The sequence below is a fragment of the Nyctibius grandis genome, chromosome 7, assembly GCF_013368605.1.
Source record: "Nyctibius grandis isolate bNycGra1 chromosome 7, bNycGra1.pri, whole genome shotgun sequence".
In the NCBI taxonomy this organism is placed as follows: Eukaryota; Metazoa; Chordata; class Aves; order Nyctibiiformes; family Nyctibiidae; genus Nyctibius; species Nyctibius grandis.
The window spans coordinates 25606363-25625113 of record NC_090664.1 but is presented as its reverse complement, the minus strand read 5'-3'; the positions used below and the strand labels follow the sequence as shown (position 1 = coordinate 25625113).

Below are 18751 nucleotides of genomic sequence, written 5' to 3'. Positions count from 1 at the left end.
TCTCTCAACTAAAACTAGTAGAGCTATTGAAACTAATTCTGCAGACACAAGATGGACTAAGGTACTAAACAGTTCCAGTTAGAAAAATAAGAGAAAGAAATTTACAGTTCAGAAATATACAGGCTTAAGCTATTGCTTTCTGCAATAACACATGAAAAGGCATTGCCTAGGAACTATCCTTACTCCAAAAGCAGAGTCATCTGTGATCCAAACAACTCCCCTAGAACTATGTGAAACAGAGCATCTTCCACCTTCTGTATGGTTTTTTATAATTAATAGAACTCCATGGAAAATTATTTCAATGAATTTTAAAATAACTATTAAAAATAAAATAAATTGAAGAGCTATTAGAATTTTTCAAAAGAAAAATAATTGTCCTGATATTCATTTCATTATTAACAAATGCAGAAAATACAGCCAAACCAACATATTCTCAGCATTTTTTAAGTACTGAAGTTGTTCAAATGTAAAATCTGAAGTCACATGGTTTCAAGTTTCATTTCAACTTGTCACTCACCACACGTTCATTAAATGGTTTTCAAATCTCTCAAATGAGTCCTGGCATAGCCTTACACTTAGCCACAAAACTTAGCACCTCTGCATGACTTCAACTCCGAACTAGGGCAAACTAATTGGATTCATCTCAGTTCTTCTTTTGAATATTGAGAGTCATTTAAATAACGCAAAATTCAAGAAGAGCTATTTCACACTAAACGAGAATAAGAACTCTGCACTTCTATTTGCAGAAAGACTATAGCCTTGCACAGTTCCCAGAAGCAGTGGACAGTCTGCACATTCACTAGTGACTGTGTAAGAAGAGCACTGACATTTCCCATTCTGGAGTCCAATGAAACAGATAAGGCAACTGGGTAGTACACAGCATCTTCTGGGAAGAAGGGTAGAGAACAGAAGTACTGACCAGCCTACGATAAATCTCTGCACAGGGCGGGTGGAATGGCTCAAGGCCTCCAGTGGTACAATACACCAAGAAGTGACAGGATGCGGTCACAGCTCCACCCTGTGTCTGGATAAACACATTTATAAACTTGAGTATGTCCTTAAACTCACTCTGGACTAATGTTCTATAATTAGAGCTGGGATTTATAGATGCAACCTATTCATATAGAAGTATAAAGATAGATCAGATACAAGAACAGCTTAGGCTTTGAAGCCTAACATGTCCCATTAAAACTGATTTATAAAAGTCATGAAAAGTACTAATTCAGTAAAGTATGCTACAAATTCTCACGAATGAGAACCACGCACCACACAGGTGCTTACTCTTTCAAAGATCTGCTTACGGAAATGTTGCAGAGTGTTTCAATGAAGTAGAAGGATATCAGTATACACTCAATCTGGCAGTAAATGGACATTTTTTCCCCCTCTCTCAATTTGTCACACCCTTTTCTTCAGAAAGACTTCATACTAAAATAGTAAGAAGCTCAGGACCTGCTCAAAGACAGTTTAAAAGCAGTAAACACCCTTTCCATTTTATAACTGTAATATTAGATCAAGATAATGCGAGTTTCAGAAAGAATCAGCACAAGGCATGAAAAAGATCAGAATGCTGTACCCCAATGAGCTTTAACAAGCACTAAATACAGAACTCTAGCGCTTCCACACAACACAGGCTGTAGCTCTAACATGGAAAATCAGGTCTGATCAAATGAAACAAAAGTAACAATGCCAATTATAATTACTTTACAACTCCTTGGGAGGACCTCAATATTAGTAGAAGACAACAGGGCAGAAAAGGACTGTATGCTTGTTTCCTGTGACTGTGCTTCACATCACCTACAGACAGACAGCCCAGCTGCCTAACAGAAAATAGTATTGTTTCATTACATTTCAAACAAAAGGACATACATTTATGTTAGCTGAGCTAGAACTCAAAGTAAAGGAGCTCATTAACTCAGCAACAGATTAAGCTATTACATGACTTCACAACACAGACTGCAGAGGAAATGAAATAACTGATGAGTTATGCTCTGAGACTGTATCACCTAAATGGCATGCTCGGGTACAAATGTGACTGAGGTTTAACCCTCTACTAGTTCACATACAGATCAGTGCTCAGCCTTAAATCTGACATAAGGCTTAAATACTCACACTCAGTTTCTTGCAAATCTTACCCAGACCAGTAACAACCTATTTAACATCTCACCTACTGAAATCAACAGTTGTATCAGCAAAGCAAGACCAGAACCAGGCAGTCACTGCTGAGATGGCTTTAGCAGTGCAAGATACAATCTTTCACTGCCACAGAAACTCTTCAGAAGTCCAAAATAAATCATTATATTACTTTTGCTGATCTTATTATTCAAGCACCAAATGGGAAAAAGAACTGTCAAGAACAAAATGCATTTGCAGAACGAAAGCACAGCTTTCTTTTCCTCCATAATAGCGGTTATGACTTTATTGATATATGAAAAAATATATGAATACATATGTATCTTTTACAGTACAAAAATGGAAGCAGGGAGCTTTTAAATCTGAAGAGTTTCACAGGTACATGAAGAAAGTTTTAAGCATCTCATGTGCAGAACCCATCCACTTTTTCCTGAAAAGAAAATGTTCCTTATTAGTCAAACAAGATAACAAATATATCTTCATAAAGTTAAAGCAACTGGATTGTTTGCTATGATTGCTTTTAGCTCATAAGCAATTTCAAAAATAAGCTAATGACAACTGGACAAAAAGAACTATCACGACAGATACATTTAACAAAACTGTAATTGTGCAACCTGTAGAGCCAGTGAACATGCATCAGCCAATGGGGAAAAACACTTGGCAAATAAACTACACAAGACACTTCCGAAGAGGTGATTCTTTGGAAGCTTCCCTCAGCGGATGTTTTTTTGATATCAGGCCACCTGTTTTAAGAGACCACATTACAGTAAACAAAGTAAACAAAGCTGTCTGGAACCTTTATGGAAAATTTTTATTCTGCCAGTAAATGTATTAACGCTGCTTTTCGCTTTCATAACTTCTCACTGTACTTTCAACAGCTGGTGAAATATGAGCACAGCAAGAATAGCAGCAGCTTATTTGTCCCCAATGATTTTAAAATCAACCTTTACCTTAGTCTGTTTTCCTCTCCATAGCTTTAGTAAAATATGTGTGCACGTGTGCACACACAGGTGAGACACCTCCCTGTCTCAGAGAGCACTGGCACCAGTTATTGCACTCCTAAAGTTAAGTAAAAGCACTAGGTTATTACTCTCACAATCAACTTGGGATCACACGCCTGGTTGAACTGTACAATTAGAATTCAGCCTTCTAATTTTTTGCAGCTTTAGGACAGAAATATAATACTGTTGCTCAAAAAACTGTTACTTTCCCAGAGCTTACTGGCAGTAAAACCAACTTTTTTTTTTCTGAATGAATAATGTTTTATTTTCCTATGAATATAATTTCCTTCCCAAACCTCACTCTGTTCTCTTTTCCAGGTCTCCAATACATTGAGTGAGGATATTATTCTTCTCTGTAGATTCCCATGACATTTTGGCAGAAATTACAGCTGTGACAAACTTTGGATCGGAGGCTTTGCTTACTGATGCGTTTAGCTTTATGACTGACTGCTGTTGAAAATGAAATAAAGAAAACAAGCAATATTTCTTTCATAAAGTAACAAGTGACCTGAGGGAAGCCTCTCTGGGTGGGAATGGAAAAAGAGTCCCAATTTTGATGTTGTACAAGTTTCCATGAGTTAAGAACTTTGGGAGATGTTGGCAATTCCATTTCTTTCCACCGCCCTCCACTCCTCCCCATTTATTCTCTCTAAAATCTAAAGGTTTGGTTTTCTACAGGTTACTGCAAAACATCCAGAATACATCTGACACTCCACTGCTACCTGCAGTGTTTCAAGTGACACTAGATACAAGACTTACATTATGGTAACATTTGACAATAATATATTAACTGTCAGTCACATGCCTAGAACTCAACAGTCTTATGAAAAGAAAAAAACCTGGCTGCTAAGATATCCCATTACTTAAATTCTTTGCTCCAACATAAACAAAGAAAAGTTACACATGCAGCCTCACACTATGTGAGCTATCAGCTTCTAGCATAGTAACTATCTCTTAAAGAAAGCCAAGGGGTCATTTAAGCTTCCTGCTGAGGCAGAGTGTTCCACCATGGACTATAATGGTGAAGCATAACGCAGCGCTGTAGACCACTGAGTTCATTCTGTTACGAAGAGCAGATTTTTTGAGGCCTCTGGACACTATTAAGACCATCTTCAATGGTTATAGCAGAATAGATCTTTTTTCAAGGCCTCTGGATAGTATTATGACTGTCTCCAATAGTTATGGTAGGCTTGTAGCTCACTACACCAGCCACTGCAGCTACAGAAACCCTCGAGCTTCGAGGCTGAGGGCCTCGAACACATCTCCAGCAGCAAAGGAAAGCGACACTGCTTCAAGGCATCGTCAGCGCTGGGGAGAGCAAAGAGCCGCCCGGGACGGCGGTGACAGAGCCAGGCTGTATGGGGGAGAGTGCCCAGCTCTCGCCCGGCACCTCTCCCCACGTGAGCCTGCCCAGTCACAGCTCAGGGCAACCCCTACCTGCACCGGGCCTACGTGCTCCCGGCCACCCTGTCACTGATCACACGTTGTGACTGGGCGGGGAAGGAAGGAGATCCCACCGAAACGCAAAACCAAACCCTCCGAAGGGCGGCCGCGCCGGGGGTACCGAGGGCCTGAGGCGAGGGAAGCGGGCGGCTGCCAGCGGCTTTCTGGGGACTGGGGGCACGGCGAGGGCCGGCAGGAGCCGGCGGCCGAGCCTCAAGCGGCGGGGGACCCGGAGCGGAGGGGAAGGCCCGCAGGGCGCCTGCCTCGTTACCTCTCCATCGCCCGCACCGTGTAGCTGACGAGCGGCCTCCCTTGCAGGGCGCAGAACTGCTTGGGGGTGGCGCCACCCAGGCGCTCCCCGCTCCCACCCGCCGGCAGCACCGCCGCCACTGCCGTTACGGCGGGCCTGGCGTCGCCGCTCCCGCTGCTGGGCTCCATCTGCGCGGGGCACCGCGGCTGCGCTGCTCCTCGCCCGCCCCCCAGCAGTAGGAACGCGGCCGGGACGGCGCAACCGCCCTCCCGCTTGTTTTATTTGCCCGCGACGTCCGCAATCCAAAGAATCCAGCGCCCGCCCGCTCTCCTGCCTGCCTGTCCCCAGCGGGGACCGGGCCCTACTCCTCGCCCACCCCGCGCTACGCGAGGCCCCGCAGAGGCGTGCGGGCCCAGGCGCGGACTAGCAGCTCCGCGGCGTACGCCTGGATCCTGTCGGGGGCGCGCACCGCCTGGAGCACCCTAGTAGGGAGACAGCAGGCGCAAAACAGCACCGGCGAAGTACAGCAGTCATGGGCCCTTTAAGTGCCCGGCGCGCGGGTGATTCCCCATAGCGCATGCGCGGCCGGGCCGGGCTGCTCCCACCTGCGGCGGGCCGGGGTGGGTGGTGTTGGCTGCGGGGAGCGCGCGGCTGAGGGGCCGTCAGGCGCGGTGTCCGCGCGGGGCGGGGCAGCCCGTGGGCCCCACATCACCCCCGCAGCGGGCCGCCCCCCCCCACCCCCAGCGGCCCGTCTCGGGCTCCGCCGGTCGGGGCGGGGAGGCCGCTCCCAGTGAGGAGCCGACGGGAGCGCGGGCCGAACCGCGGCCCTGCCTCTTCGTGTGAGCCCCGGCCATGAGAGGACGGCTTCTCCTCGGGCTGGCTGGGGACACCTGCCAAAATCTGGTGTGCGTTTTCCTTAATCCTAAAAGGGAGATGTTGAAACAGCAACAGTCACTTCTCATAGGGAAGCTGGGGTGTGCCAGCTCATTTTACGGTGTTACTGCAAGCAGTAGCTGAGCCAGGTTGATAAGAAAACTCCCAGGGCTGATACCCATTAGGTGGCAGAGGAGGCACAGTCCGGCGAGGAGGGGGCTTGCTAAGCGTGGCATCAGGTCACACATTTGTAATCGGCAAAGTAGGTCTCAGGTTGATATGTCTGGCTTCAATTTATGTAACTTGAGTGTATTTAAATACTGTTGATACGCTGTCCTCATCTCAAAGTTTTGGACATCTCACTGTGAAGATAGCCTTGCAAATCTGAAAGTACTGTTGTGAGCTTGTTGCTGCTTATCATGGCAGTGAGGGCCAGCCACTCGAAAAGGGAAGGGGAGCTGGGAACGGAGCACAGTATCAAAGCAGGCGAGAACAGTAGCCTCACCAACAAGGAACCAGAATGCTAAGCATGATAGTCTAGTGATCACCCAGCAAAGCCTCGGTGAGGTGGCAGGTCCCAGGGCAAGCCAGGAAACTGAGCCAGTGGGTGCAGGTCAAGGTCAGGGAGGCACCAGACCAGGTGCAGGCATAGGGGGCCAACAATGAAGACTGCTTAAAAGTAGCTCCCAAGGGAAAAGGAGGAAAGGAGGGTTAGGCCCTTGCTTCTAGCTTTCTTCATAACAGCTCTTATTAGTGGAAGAGCTGCCTTTGGACTTGGCAAGCTGAACTCCCTAACACAGCCAACTAAACTTCTTGAAGGTGGGTGCACTCAGGGCCCTAACACTGTCCTCTTTGACATTACTTGTAGGAAAAAATCGGTGTCTTATATGCAGGCTGTCCTAAAATGACCAGAGGCTTCAGAGTCTGCAGGATTTTTTTTATCTGTTCTTTATATCTTTGATAAGCTAACGTATTTACAGCGTTTCAGGATTCTCTTAGTTGTGTTAAGAGGAACCTAAATAGAACATATATGGAGACTTTTCTGAGGAGTAGGTCTGAAAAAGCAGCATGGAAGGAAGTTTGTTATGTCCCAGCTGGGCTGTTTTGCCAATGCCAGCTGTGAAGTGGGGTAAAATAATCATATGGGATTGCACAGGCATCATAAGTGGAAGTCATACAATAGGAGTGAAGTGATCCTTCTGCCTCTGAAGGCAGAGTTCACAGATATCCTTGATACCTGCAATAGCAGGGAAGTCCTGGAAAATTGGACAGTACAGGGGAGAACACAGGCACTTTACATGCAGAGCTGTCTTGATAGTTAAGACAATGAACAGAAATCACATCAGCTTGTACCTTGTGGTGAAACATAAGAGGGACTGATGGCAAACAAAGGAAAATATTTTAAATGAAAACATACAGATATGCCTTCTAGAAAATGATGTCTCCAAAAGCTTCTGTAAGGAACAAATGTATTATCATGGGCATTGAAGGAAGCAGGCTTGTAAAAAAGAGGAAAGAATATGAGTTATACAGATTGCTGAAAAACTTCTGGAATGGAGACCCGTTTCACTAGCATTAGCTAGAAGTTGAACTGCCTTCCTCCCAATGAGTGTTGGTCTCATTGTCTTCAGGACTGTTTGTCATGTGGGATTTTTTTTTAGAAAATCCATTGGCTCAGAAACTGTGTTTACCTGTTCCTTTTCCTTTTCAGTGCATCTTATATTTTCTTTTCTTGGAAAGTATTTCTCTACACCTATTTCCTGACTGATGACATAAATTTGTCTGTTGTCTCTTTTCAGGACTTTCAAGTTTGCCCTGTCTCTTCCACTCTGTGCAGATTGCTGTCCTTTCAGCATCACTTCTTTGTTATCAGATGCTCCAAATGAATTTTTATTCTTAAGGTAGGCACCTCCAGCATCCACAATCATCTTGGATCGCATAGGTTACATTATTCTGACTTTTTCATGCAGCAGTTCTATACAAACATGTTCATGGCAGGTTGTTCTGCAACATTCCAACCTTTTCCTTTGTTTCAGTAAACAGACACCCTGAATTCTTGACTCAGGTCTTCATACTTCATTCATAAAGAGCACAGACATCAATCTAGTCAACTGTAGCTGATTTTCCAGACTTTTTTCTTGTTTGCATTACTGTAAGGAGCAAAATAAGGTCTTTTTAGTTCCTATGGTTCCTCCCACTGTACATTGTTTCTGAGGGTAGGTAAGCAGGATGTTCCCAAACACAACTTTTAGAACTATTTTCCCCTTCCTTGACATTATGGTTTTGCACTTCTTCCCCTATTTCCCCTACTCCAACAGTCTGCTGTGCAGGCAAGATTGAGGAAAGAGGATCACATGCCAAAATTAGTTCCATTCTTGTTCTGAAGCCCATTTTCTTTATTATGCTAGGTGAACGAGGCTTGATCTGTCCAGAAGAAATTATATTTGATAATACCTTTGGTGAATGCAGACTTCAGTGTCATCAAATATGTTGTATATTTATGGTGAGATTTGATGATCCAGCCAAACAGCACTTTGAAGCTGCTTTCAGCTGCACTTGAACGTCAGATGCTTTGGAAGTTTTCATGCTTTCCACAGTCCCTGTGTAGTCCCTTCAGTATAGATTCTTGGGGTCTTGGTTAGACTGAGTTTGTTACTGCTATTTCTCCTTTTGTCTTCTGTTTTCTTAGACAACGACAGAGAAGTAAGAGCATATTTAACATTGTTACAATTTATGCTGTGTCTTAGCATGAGTTAAGAAAATTGGGATTTTCGTTTTTACATCTTTTCAATATTCATTTGATAGTAACATGCAATGAAACACAGTAGCATTTGTGAATACATAATTGCTTCAGTTCCATTCCATTTTGCATTTTTTATTGAATCAATCTAATAATTTGGTTAATGTGCATGCACCTATGTAAACATTTGAAGTGGGGTAAAAAGTAAATTCACACATATTGGGAGAACAATTTTACATGGTTTTTGATTGGATAAAGAGGGACAGAGGCAACATTTTTGCCTCAAAGCAAGTAAAGAGCAGGCTAATCCATCATTTCTATGCAGGGGTATAACATCTGAAACCACAGCAGTAGTCTGCAATTATGCAGTAAATACGCCAATCATATGTTTGAAAAGAACAGTGGGCTTTTTTCTTTTTTATTTAAGAAAGAAGATATGTACAAATCGGAATCAAATTACAGAAGTGAAATTCACCTGAAAATTTAACTGCTGGGGAAAAAAAAAATCATCTGTTTCTATGACTGAAACTCATAATAGTGTTTCCAGAGAACACTAAGTTATTGGAGCGGTAGAAACCATACTGAAAGGTTTTTGTGAAAAATGAGTAATTGAGTAAAATTTCTTGATTAAAAATTGCGATTGAGTCATATGTAGATATGTTATAAATTAACTGAGAAATTGTCTGTTGCTTTTTCAAAGTCATTTCTAATCTCTTGAACCATTTTGTTTTTAATGCAGGCAAAATAAGATTAATTTTCCTTTTCTTGACCAGCAGCAAGGTTCACTATTGTATGTTTTAAAGGGAAATGCATGCAATCAAGGAACATTTGGCAAATTAAAGTAAATTATAAAGGCAAAATTACAAATAAATACAATACTTCCTACTATGGAAGTGCAAGATCTATAAAAGACAACATAAAACTAAAAATATTTAAAACCTGAGAGACATTCTTGCAGCTAACATGGTATCTGCAGCATTCTGAGCAGTGATGCAGGCTTTTAGCCACAACCTTGTTTTTGCAGGACTGTATTTCACTAATTTTATCCAGAGATGTAAGTTATTACTTCACTGGTGGCAAGCCTTAAAATGAATATCCAGAGCTGTAAGTAAGCAAACGGAATGTCAGTTCTCTTTTCAAGTAGGATAGCAGTCTGGGCTTTCTTTAAGTCACCAATAACTGTCTCTAGCTGTTGAAGTCACGGTTCACAGAGAGAGACAAAGGTTCTTTGCACATCTAAAGAGATTAGAAAGTCCCCAAAAAGACAGTATTTCAGGTTTTATCTTGCCTGTCTGTTGCTATTTGTAGCGGTTTACATGAGATCTCAAAGTCTTAGGCTTCATCATCATTTCTACATCTATGTATGAAAAAAAAATTAAGAAAGCATAGTCTGGGTAGTCATTTTGTTTCCAGATATTTTATTTCAGTTCTGATTGATCACTAGAAAAAATGATCGTGTGACAGTTTTATTTCATGCTCTTCACAATCTTTTACTTGTTGCCTGCAACTGAGACCTAATTGACCCTCCACATATAGTCCTTTTGGGCTGACTTAACATCTTCGCTGTTTCAGTCTTTGTTGCACAGCAGCTGCCTCAGAGTATTTGCTTTGTGGTGACAGTGGTTCCCAAGTCAATATCATGTCATAGGGAACACGTAGCTTGGGGCAGTATAATAGATAAGAATGTTGAAAAAGGCAAAAATATTTTCCCTCCAAATCATAATTGGCACCTTCTGGGAAATCTTATTTCATATTAACATATTTTTGTTTGTGTTTTTACAAATATGATTGCAAAAGGTTATTTCTTGCTCTGAGATTCTTTGATGAAAGATGCTATAGATGTGTGGAATACTTACATAAAGTGTTCTGCTATTGATTTGTTCCTCTTGCTATGTGGAACTGAGATCAAAACAGCATGTATTCAGCAAGGGAGTTATGCATATGCATAACTTAAATGATGTAAATAGTTGACTAGCAAATATCAAGGAGTACTTACATGCCTAATATACAGTGTGTATAGAATCACCTATAGATCATATCCCTAAGGGGAATTCTAAGTGCTATTGCCTTCATGTGCAGTTCCGCAAAATATTTCTGGTGTATGGTTTTGATTTTTGCCAAAATGGTGTAATGAGCTGTAAATTTTAGTTAATGAGGTAGAAGTGTTCCATGATTTTTAGTTTGTTAATAGTTGAGGCGTAAATAGAGAATATGAATGCTACAAATGCAAAGGAAATGTGGTCTCTGAACACAATGGAGTGTCTTCACGCTTGCACGTCATTGTAGGTTAGTGTTGAAAAACATATGTTGAGTTTCACCTATTGTATCGTGTGTTTTGTGTCACACCTTTGGCATTGTTTTACATGGTTCTGGTAGATAAATTTCCTCTAGAATCTATGAATACTTCATACATAGAGGAAGCAGCTTGCTTATGTTCTGTGCAAGTGCCACAGAAAAAAATCATTTGATGCTTGACACACATTTTAAAGCTTCACCCTAAAATGTTATATTCTCCCTGTAGTGTTTATCTGTTCTCTACTCAGTAATCCTTTAGGCTATTTCTCTGGGGTATGGAAGGTTAGTTCAAGAGCTAATGAGTATTTTGTGTACACAAAAGAATTTAAAGATAAAAGAATTACCCCATAGTGTATAATCCAATAATTCATGAGAGTGAGAGTCCCTGACTGCAGGAGTTTTTGTGACATTCAGAAAGGTTAAAGACTTGAAGAAGGTCTTCTACTGCTTTGGGGAGTGCTTTGGCAAGCAGGTGATGAGGTGGAGGCCTCATGTAATTTTTCATCAGAAATGGTTGACCAGTCTTAAACACCTAGCTCTGGGAGGGTCTTCATAGATTCTAGGTATGTTGGTCAGATGTTAAGTAATGCTAAAGTTGAGTAGGCCTATCTGCTCAGCTTTAACATCACCATTTATTGTGTTGGTTTATAGGAATTGTGGTTTAGGGTGTTCGACTCTCAGAGTGCATTGTATGGTGACCCAAACGAAGACATGGAAGTTAAGGGACAGAAATCTCAGAGGCTTTTTTCCACTGTCCCTGTGACTCAACAGCAGGCACCGGCCATTAGGATAGTGCCCTATCATCTCAGTAAAAAAAGAGAAATGTTTAATGTATTCTTTTTGACAGGTGTGCAATTGTGACTGGAGATCAGTTACCTCCGAGGAAAGGCTAATGGTAGTTCCCTTTTCCCAAAATGACTCAAAGCACAAATAGTCTGTCAACTGGTTAACTATGTGGTATTAAGCCACAGATGCCAGTGATGCAGAATGATGTAGTGAAACATCAGAGAGTATTTAAGAGCTGAATTTAGATTTGGAATAGAGTTGGGATTTTCATTGCTCTGAATCTTTGTTTTAATTTTGGTGTGTGCATATTATCATGCCATGTTTCATTGCTTTACCATGTTCTGTGTTATCTCCATGGAATGTTTGTGAAGGAATATGAAACAATTCACCAAACTTAAAGGGATGGAGAGAATCAAATAACACCAATGAAAATTTGCAGATTTGGTGTGAATAGGAGTACAAGCTTTACTATTTATTACTACACTGAAAGTATTGCTTCTGCGTCTCTTGTCATGTTAATAATAGTCCTTATCCTTAGAATGCCAAGAATGTTATTCATTAGTCCCATGTCTGAATAGCATAGATAGAAACAAGCAATTCAGTTTGCCAGAGTTCATATGGGAGGGATTCCATCCGTGTAAGTTTTTACTTAACAAATGGAGACTGGTCCTAGCTATACCATCAGGGATTGAAATTACAGCAGGTAAGACAAGATACTATCCAACACAAAAACTGGACTTTGCCTTCATTGTGGATTTGTATGGTACACATTAGATAAAACAATCATGTGGAGCTTGTTCATTTTTTCCCTCTTCTTTTGAATTTTAAATGTTATATTCTAACCTTTTTTGGCAGTTTGTAAGGGAAGTGCTTTAAAATGCAGCCTGCCTTGTGGAAAGGTTTGTGAATCTTTTTTCTCTTTCTAAACAGTTGCTTTATAGTGAGCAAAACCTGCAAGATAATGGTCCCTAAAACAGTAGTCCTGTTCTAATCCTTTGCCTCATGCTTTGCTGGCTTGTCCAGTTCTAGCATGAAAATGTTGGATTGGAAAGGGTCAGTCCTTTGATCCTGTTCAGTTTTTACAAAGATGAAGGTTACAGATTTTTCCCAACTGCAGCAATGTGGCTACCTGTCATCCAGCAATTACAGAGAGACTCAGAGACTCAGCCTGTTTAACATATACCACTGAGCAACCATCAAAGGTTAACCATTTTCCAACATACTAATCTAGCTGGATGCAAACCAAGTACTTAATGAAAAATGCTCTGTATCCTGTTACTGTTTTTCTGAGTAATACAGTCCAACTCATCTTACTTTAAAAATTCTTCCTGACACTTACCTGCGCCCATACACTTGTGTTTCCATATACATTGTTTTCTTCAGCACTGAACACTTCAGAAAATGGATTGAGTAAGTAATGCATGCTTTTTTTCTGTGTGTATGTGTGTGGGAACAGAATTGTGGGACAAGTAACCTAACTATTGGAAGGTCATTGAGACACCATGGGAAAGAGGATTTAGATTTTGCCAGAGCCAGAAGTTTCAAAGTGGAAGGCAGAAGCAGGCAGATTTGCAAGGGGCTGCAGTATTTGAGTAGATAAAGAGTACCACAAAGTACTGCATTCTTAAGATTCAGACAGTGGCTTGAATGGTCTGTCTAATGAGGGCTTTTATGGAAGAAGTATGCAAAACAGTATTTAATTAAGCAAATAAAAATGGAAATCCTTCTTAATATTTGTTTTATTCTTGGCAAAGGATGTTGCGAACATTTTCTTCTGGCAGAAGTGTCAAGATTCATAACTGATTACAAAAAGTTCAAAAGAAAATACAAGGACAATAGTTGCAGAGCACCTAAAAGAGGTTTTATGGATAACTCACTACCTCTGTTCTTAATGGTGTTGTTCACAAAATCAGATTACTGTAATTTTATAAGGGTAACACTGAGGGGGAATCTACTGATAGATTTTATGTAGGTTGTAAGCAGGATTTTGAGCCAAATTCTTCAACATGGAAGGCCAGGTGTGTGGTAGACGGATAGCTTTCTAAGAAACCTGTTTGTGAACCTTTTCAGCTTAGGCAGTATTCTTTCTCCTCAGAAAGAGAAGGCTGTGGTCACCCACCAGAAGATATGACCAATGCAGTGAACCATGAGTTTCTGTGAAGATGTCAGATTCTGAAGTCTCCCTGACTTGCCCTGGTTCTGTATGGAATGTGTGGAGGGTACAGACACACTGTGCTGTGCATTCTTCCCTTTGCACGGGAAGAGAAGACAGACAGTCAGAAATGGTTATCTACCATGTGAATTTAGACTTAGCAGTCTATTAAATCCCAAGGGTAGCATGTGCATAGGCTAATGTTTGGCTTGGCAATGTGCAGACAGAATAAGTCTTTTGAAGTCTCATGAAAAGTTGTGATGATCAGAAGAAAATGAAGAACGTGCAACACATGCTGTCCTCCACATGTCATCTTCTTCCATTTTTTTGATCCGTTTTCTCTTCTTTCTCCTCTTTTAGACACACACAGATTCAGACATTTTAATATCTGAAAACAAAAGATGCAGTGCAGTGATACAACCTGTTCCTTGCTGCTATAAGCTGTTCTGGCTACCATCCTAAAAATTGCAATAAAGATGTACAAAAGCAAAAGTTTCAGCAGGCATTTTCAGTGGGAAAAAAAAAAGCGAGTGATCCTTGCTAAAACCAAAATTTTTGCAGCTTTACATTTTAGAAACACTCAGACCTCTGTTCTCCATCCCAACTTAATGGCCATAGGGAATCTAAAAGAGCTTTCTTCAACCCATCCCAAAAATAAATGAATAAATAAATAAAATAATAATCTAACAAGCAACAGATGTTTAAACTTGCTTCAGCTGCAATTAAAACAAAGTCTTTGTGCTACAGAGTCTGTTTTAAAGATCTGCATAGTCCCTCCATTTCTCAGTGGCTGTTCTTGTGGTAGGGCTAGACAAGCACTTTTCACCTTAGGCCCTCTCCCTCAATTCTCCACTGTTTCATATAAAAGAACTTTAATGAATGTGCCTGGTTAGCTCTTCTTTAGCCCACCAAAGCATCAGATTTCACAGACTGGTTTATGCTTTTACTAAGTTTCTTTGCAATTTCCTCACTAAGTCACTTCTCACTGGGGCTAACAAAACAAATCAAATATGGAATCCTAGATCAAATCAGAGCATGACTTTTCTGCTCCGTAATAAAAATTTAAAAATGATGCATCCAGTCATTCTAAAAAGACATTTAAAATATTTCTGTATCAAAAAGCAAGTGTGCTGTAGTAAGTATAGTTCACGACAGCTAAAGGTTTAAATAGTGAGACAATAATACACTATTGTACAACTACTAAACTAGGGCAGGGGACGAGAGAGACAAAGTGTTCAAGAAAACATTTTTAGATGATTTAATATTTTTTACTTAAGTAGATGGTAACAAAGGTCACTTCTTGACAGCAGTTGTCTTTGGGGTTTGGTAAACAACTATATTATTGTTGCACTGTATTCAGATTTAGGCCTCTTTTCCAGGGAGCTGAATTTTTTTATTTTCCTTTGCATTCATAAAGTACCATATTCTACAGCCAGCCCTATTGGTCAGTGGTCCTGATTTTCATTTATATTAAGACATCCTCTGTATTTCTTTGTGGTTTTATAGAGGCATTAAGAAGGCCTGAATTGCAGCTAGGTAATGTAACACTACCTCATTCACTATAATGTGTTGTCAAACCAAAGTGAGCTGAGAAATAACAAACTCCCAAAATGGAGTTACAGTCCAGTGTTTGTAGAGATTTTTCTCAGGAATTAGTAGAGACAAGTTATTTTCATGGCGTGTAGTTTGATGAGCATTAATTAAGAATGAAGAGTATTTTCTTGTCATGGAATTACTGAGGAAGATTTGAATATTAACTTGGTGGTAGGCAATATCACTTGTACATCATACTTTTCTAGTGTATTAGTCCACATAACTCATATGATGAGTGAGCTGAAAGGCTGGATGTCTTTCAGAAAGATGCATGGGCAGGCTTTTTGTTGTGGGGGCGACGTTCAGGCAAAATTAACAAATCCAGTGACAGAATGTCTGCTTAACTCATAAATCTCTGAGAATTTTCAGTTTTAGCCTGGAGTGATGTTTATATGTATGTCAATGAACTTAAAATCAAAGCCCATTGCCTGACCTACAGGAAAGGAAACGCATCATGAGAATAGGATACCTTCCAACACTAAGGATTCCTTAAAATTTTCCACTGAACACCTCCAGGTTAATACTGTAGCAACAAGACTCTCACAGTGGAATGTGTTGAACAGTCCTGTCTTGATTAATGCTGTACTTCTTCAGGAAGGATATAAAGGTCAAGGTTAGGAGGACTACAGTGATTTAGTAGCAGAAATCTGTTAGGTATTTTGAAGGGTGTTATTCAAATGTCTGCTTTATTTCCAAACAAATGACTGAACTTGGATCAGGTGGTTTTGATTCCAAGGCTGCTGTAAAGGAAAGGCAACAGATTTGTTACTGTTACTAAAAAAACTGAATAAATAAACTTAACAAGGGCCTTTCTAGTCTAGACTGCAAGTGTCAGGCCCTTCTGACTTCCGCAGTTGATAATGTCTTAATGACACATCCTATCTACCACTGCCTCTACACAGTGTGCCTCTGAGTGCTACCATGCTATCAAAACAATCAGCATCTGCCTAAGTTTGTTTCTAGTGATGTCTAAAGAAAAATGATTTCTATTCATTATAAAACAATTTACCCCTTAGCTGGGGGCATTTTTCATCAACTTGAAAGTAATGAAATAATGATGGCAGATTAACAGATTATTTCTAATGTATTCACTTTTAGTTTTCTAAAGAAGCAAGTATGAGAACTTACAAAATTATTAAGTTCTTTTTAAGATGTTTGAAATGCTTTTTAAGAAGCCCCTGGACTTAGTGATCTACCCATACAATAGGATATTATTGAGAAAATCAACTTCTATATATTCTTATTGTAACAAATCTAGACTATTTAGTGGTCTAATTTGTGTAAAAACTTACCTGATCTGCCTCTACATTGTACTTTTTCAAAACATTTACATGCTTCTTGTATCTATTTGGCTTAATATTTCAGGTGAAAACTAAGAAAATTCTAGCATGTTTGTCTTTGCTTTTTAACTCTGGAACAAACATAAGATGTATCATATTTAAAATTATTTCAGTTTAAGCAGTACTATTTTTTTCATTGAATCTTTGAGAAACTTTGGCAATTTGTAGATACAAGAGCAATGGCCTATGTCCTACCCACTGTAACTTTACATGTTGGAGGCTCTCCGTATAGAAAAAACTAGTTGGATGTACTCATATAATGCCTTCTGTCTGGATCCTTGGATAGACCCCTGTGAGTTCACATGTAACACGACGAAACAGAAGGCAGATTGCATAGGCCAGTTTGAAGCATTCAGAGCTAGGAGATGAGTCACAGAGAGTAACATTATTCCTTAAGAAAATTCAAGATTAACATATTTCTAACACTGCTTTCCTGCAGATCTCCCCCATAAAAGGCCAAAGTCATGGCCAAAGAAGAGATGATAGCTAACTCAAGGGGCACTTCAAAGTTAAGTCACTGCTGATGGGCAAAGCTCCTGCTGGCTTCCCTCATGTTCCCTCAAATAGGCCAGACTTAGAGATGGGTCCCATGGTCTTTCTATAGCAAGTCCAGCAGAATTTCATGAAGTCATCTTAATGGAAGTGTGTGAAATTATTCCCCTTCAGGTAGTTCTGCGTGAAAAGACAAATAGGAGTTATTATCTCTGTTGCTAAATGCAAACTTATTAAATGTGCATATTGTTCTTACAGTCAAACTTCACTGACTGTAGAAGAGTCATGAGCAAGATGTGTGGTTTTTTTCACCATTCTTATTTCTGGGAGTCAAACACAGAACAGGCAGGGCAGCTTTACTGATGTATAGTGACTATTGGCTTTGAAAATAATTTTGGTTAAATTTTGGTCTATTATATCAATCTTCTGTGCTTTATGATTTTGAAGAAGTAGATGGAGAACAATTTAAAAATTAATAGATATTTGGCATTTGGGAGTAATCTTTCCCTCATAAAATGGATTGAATGAGACTATAATGGCTGTTAAAATAAAAAACTAGGATATTTGTAGGACCACTGGACTGATATGCCTAGGAGCAGCGTCATGTCACCTCTCTCCTTACTAACTCCTTTATTCATCATCAGTCCTCTTAGGCTTAAAAGAAGAACCTTTAAGATCAGAGAATTTAAGTATAAAGATGGTCTCTGATCTCATTGTTCTGACATTTTCATAATCACAGAACTAAACTTGAAACAACTAGGCATCAATGCAATGTTTTTTAACTGTACCACCATGTAGATCACTTTAAAAAAAAGTATATATCTTTCTCACATATAGCAGATTTTAAAGAGAATTCTTGGAAGTAGCTTTGATGAAAAATCATTAAGTTTTATCAATAAAATTTAGAATTGAGTAAGTCAAGCAGGAGCAGTGGTTTTCAAACAGTTCTACATTAATGACCAAGAAAGATCTCTGCCAAGAGCTTAATGATGAATCTTTTGGAATTAAAATGCAAAATGGAATGAGATAAAGAGAAGGTCAAAGAGAACTTGTGTGAGACTTTATCAGGCAAGACTTTTCATTACTGTCTTATGTAACCTTTTCTTTGGATGCAAAGGGGTTGTAAAAGTTAATGATCTAAGAACAGCAGAATCCCATGATGGAATCTTGCCCGTAGTATTTCAATATAGTTTGAAAAATTAAGAACAGGTGATTCAGGGACTGTGTGTTGAAAGGTAGATTGCTTACTACTTATTTCCTGATACATTCTATAAGAATTTGTGCAGGACTCTCTTGGCTTTGTGGGAAAGATGAAACTGCATTTTATTTTTACCATTAGTCTTTGACCTGATCGTCACTAATGAAAAGAAAAAAAATTGTGGTGTCTTACTAGCTTGTAAAACTTCCCAAATATACACTTCTTCTGCAATGTACAACTTGAGAATTGTTAAATGAGAGTGTGGCTTGGACCGTTAATAAGCACCATCTGTTAAACAGCTATATAAGATTTTTACATCCCAGAAGAATCCACAGAAAGATTGTTTTAATGTTAAATATCATGGATAGATTTTTTTAACCAAATAATGTTCTCCCACATTTTAAGATTAAATGTTGTGACTGATTAAAATGTGTGCATTTTCATACATAGGGCTAGAC

General features: G+C 40.0%; 1 protein-coding gene across 1 annotated transcript in view; it reads right to left on the bottom strand.

Moving 5' to 3' along the window:
- CRPPA (CDP-L-ribitol pyrophosphorylase A) overlaps positions 1-5085 on the bottom strand; it is a 144897-nt gene extending 139812 nt beyond the window's left edge. Inside the window, exon 1 of the mRNA XM_068405009.1 lies at positions 4846-5085. Coding sequence (XP_068261110.1) covers positions 4846-5012 — 167 coding nt within the window. The 5' untranslated portion in view covers positions 5013-5085. The remainder of the gene's footprint in view (positions 1-4845) is intronic.
- Between the last annotated feature and the right edge of the window lie 13666 nt (positions 5086-18751).